At 39.1% G+C, this 2,954-nt stretch overlaps 1 protein-coding gene across 1 annotated transcript in view; it reads left to right on the forward strand.

Moving 5' to 3' along the window:
- Positions 1,929-2,954, forward strand: part of LOC104788731 (protein phosphatase 2C 32-like) — a 4,672-nt gene continuing 3,646 nt past the window's right edge. The window contains exons 1-2 of the mRNA XM_010514514.1: positions 1,929-2,072; positions 2,158-2,952. Of these exons, the coding sequence (XP_010512816.1) occupies positions 2,362-2,952 (591 nt within the window). The 5' untranslated portion in view covers positions 1,929-2,072; positions 2,158-2,361. The remainder of the gene's footprint in view (positions 2,073-2,157; positions 2,953-2,954) is intronic.

Below are 2,954 nucleotides of genomic sequence, written 5' to 3' on the forward strand. Positions count from 1 at the left end.
GGTCTCTCACGGGTATTACATGTATTTTGACTACGGACGTGTTGGTCTCTGTCACGGGTACTTGTTGTTGGTGTAATCATGTATGTTCTTTTGTTTTGGTCTCTCACGGGTTACAAACTGGAACTCCACTATATATATGATAACTCACACCAAACACGACCAAACCAACAACACAAGTCATTTCTTTATCTTCCTTTCTTCATAACCAAAGTAGCAACTCATTTCATCAAATAAGATCAAAGCAACAAAATACTCTCGCTCTCTTCCTTTAACTTCCATTCTCTTCTTCTCTCTTTAATACAAAGTCATTTCTTCATTTCTTTTCCTTTCTCTTGAAATGGGATCATCTTCAAACCATTATCATTACCATGGAGATGATGATCACTATCACTACCAAGCAGATGATAGTGATCATTTTGATGCTTATTTAGAAAATATTTATGATGTCTCCCAAAATATCCCCGAACCAAACCAGCCACAAGAAAGGATTTTTATCGAGCGAAACCGGGAAGAAGGCCACAATAATCTTTGGAATGATTATTTTAGTGACACTCCCACATATCCAGAATATTTATTCCGGCAACGGTTTCGCATGCACAAGCCACTGTTCATGCGAATTGTGCAACGTCTCTCTACCGAAATCCAATATTTCCGCCAAAGCCAGGATGCAACCGGACGTGCTGGTCTTTCACCTATACAAAAATGTACTGCAGCAATTCGTCAATTGGCATATGGTACTTCGTCTGACAGTGTTGACGAGTATGTCCGAATTGGTGCTTCGACAGCTCGAGAATGTTTGCACGAATTTACCGCCGGCATCATCCAAGTGTTTGGAGATGAATACTTAAGACGTCCTACACAGGAGGATCTACAAAGACTACTCTTTCAGAATGAACAGCGTGGATTTCCCGGGATGATTGGTAGCATTGACTGTATGCATTGGGGGTGGAAGAATTGTCCCACGGCTTGGAAAGGCATGTATTCACGGTCAACCGGAAAACCTACAATTGTGTTGGAAGCAGTAGCTTCGTATGACCTCTGGATATGGCATGCCTTTTTTGGAGCTCCAGGTACTATGAACGATCTTAATATTCTTGATCGATCTAATGTTTTTGATGACATAATAACCGGTCAAGCTCCGGAAGTCAACTTTGTTGTCAACGGAAGGGAGTACAACTTGGCGTACTATCTCACTGATGGTATTTATCCAAATTGGGCAACTTTTATTCAATCAATCCGACTTCCACAAGGTAGGAAAAAATCTCTCTTTTCTAAAAAACAAGAAGCTGTTAGGAAAGATGTTGAGCGTGCCTTTGGAGTCTTGCAAGCTAGATTCGCCGTTATTAAAAATCCGTCTCGTTTATGGGATAAAAACAAAATGGCAAATGTAATAAGATCATGCATAATACTCCATAATATGATTGTCGAAGACGAACGACATACATACAGTTACCGAAACATTATTTCTGAATTTCAACACGGAGAACATGTGGATCAAACATTTACCGTTGGTGCCGCCGGTGTGGGTTCAAATATCAGCAGTACGATTACTCGTCAAACAAGACTTCGGGATAAACAAGCTCATGATCAACTAAAACATGATTTGATTGAGCATATTTGGACAAACTTTGGACATCTTCCGGATAATGAAGTTTGATTTTAAAATTTCTATGAGTTGAATAAAATGTTTGTTTTGGTTTTGATGTTTTTATGTTATATTTTTAATGTTATTAATTTCTAAATTGTATGTTTTTGTATTTTCTTTCTTTAAATAATTAATCTTTAAACTTTCAAAATAATATTATTTTATTTGGGGGACCAAACCCAAATACACACCAATGCTCTTACTAAAAATAAGAAACCCTCAAAATATTAGTATTAAATGTGGGGGACCAAAAAAAGTCCCACACCATTGTGGATGGTCTAAAGGGGGTGTTTTTTTGCCCCTTGTTGTTGTTGTTGTTTACTGTCTCTTAATTTTTGCTTCCGATGTGTTCAATACACTCTCTACTTTGCCTCTCCTTTAGATCTGTTTCCAGTTTCTCCTTCTTCCCATCTCCGCTTTTCAACAGGTCAGATCACTTGATACTTTCTTTCTTTTGTCTTACACTGTTTTAAAGTTGTTTCCTTTTCAAAGACCTCTGATTTTGTGTACAGGTGATTTCAAAAAATCCAAAATTTGTTTGCGTCTTCAATAATGTTGAGAGATTGAACCTCTGATGATGCTTGGATTCTGGAATAACCGTCGAATCTTTGTTGGGTTTTTAAGGATTTCGCCTCTTCTTCTTCTCTTTAGAGGTTTAATGATGAGATTTGTGCATCCAAGGTGTTTGTAGTATTGCCTGAGAGAGAGAGAGTCAAATGGGAAACGGGACTTCCCGTGTTGTTGGTTGTTTCGTGCCTTCTAATGAGAAGAACGGTGTTGATTTGGAGTTTCTTGAACCTTTAGATGAAGGTTTAGGCCATTCCTTTTGTTACGTTAGGCCAAGCATCTTTGAGTCTCCTGATATTACTCCTTCAAACTCTGAGAGGTTCACTGTTGATTCGAGCACTCTTGATTCCGAGACACTCAGTGGATCTTTCCGTAACGAGGTTGTTGATGATCCTTCTTTCTTGAATAGACACAACAGCAAAGGTTTAGCTGAAACTACGTTTAAGGCAATCTCAGGTGCTTCTGTTAGTGCTAATGTTTCCACTGCTAGGACTGGGAATCAAATGGCGTTCTGTTCTAGTGACGTTTTGGAGCCTGCTGCTTCGTTTGAGAGCACATCTTCTTTTGCTTCTATTCCTTTGCAGCCTGTCCCTCGTGGTGGTTCGGGTCCTTTGAATGGATTCATGTCAGGGCCTTTAGAGAGAGGATTTGCATCTGGTCCTTTGGATAGAAACAATGGTTTCATGTCAGGACCTATTGAGAAAGGAGTTATGTCTGGACCTCTTGATGTACATGATAAATC

Source organism: Camelina sativa, chromosome 5, assembly GCF_000633955.1.
Source record: "Camelina sativa cultivar DH55 chromosome 5, Cs, whole genome shotgun sequence".
NCBI lineage: Eukaryota > Viridiplantae > Streptophyta > Magnoliopsida > Brassicales > Brassicaceae > Camelina > Camelina sativa.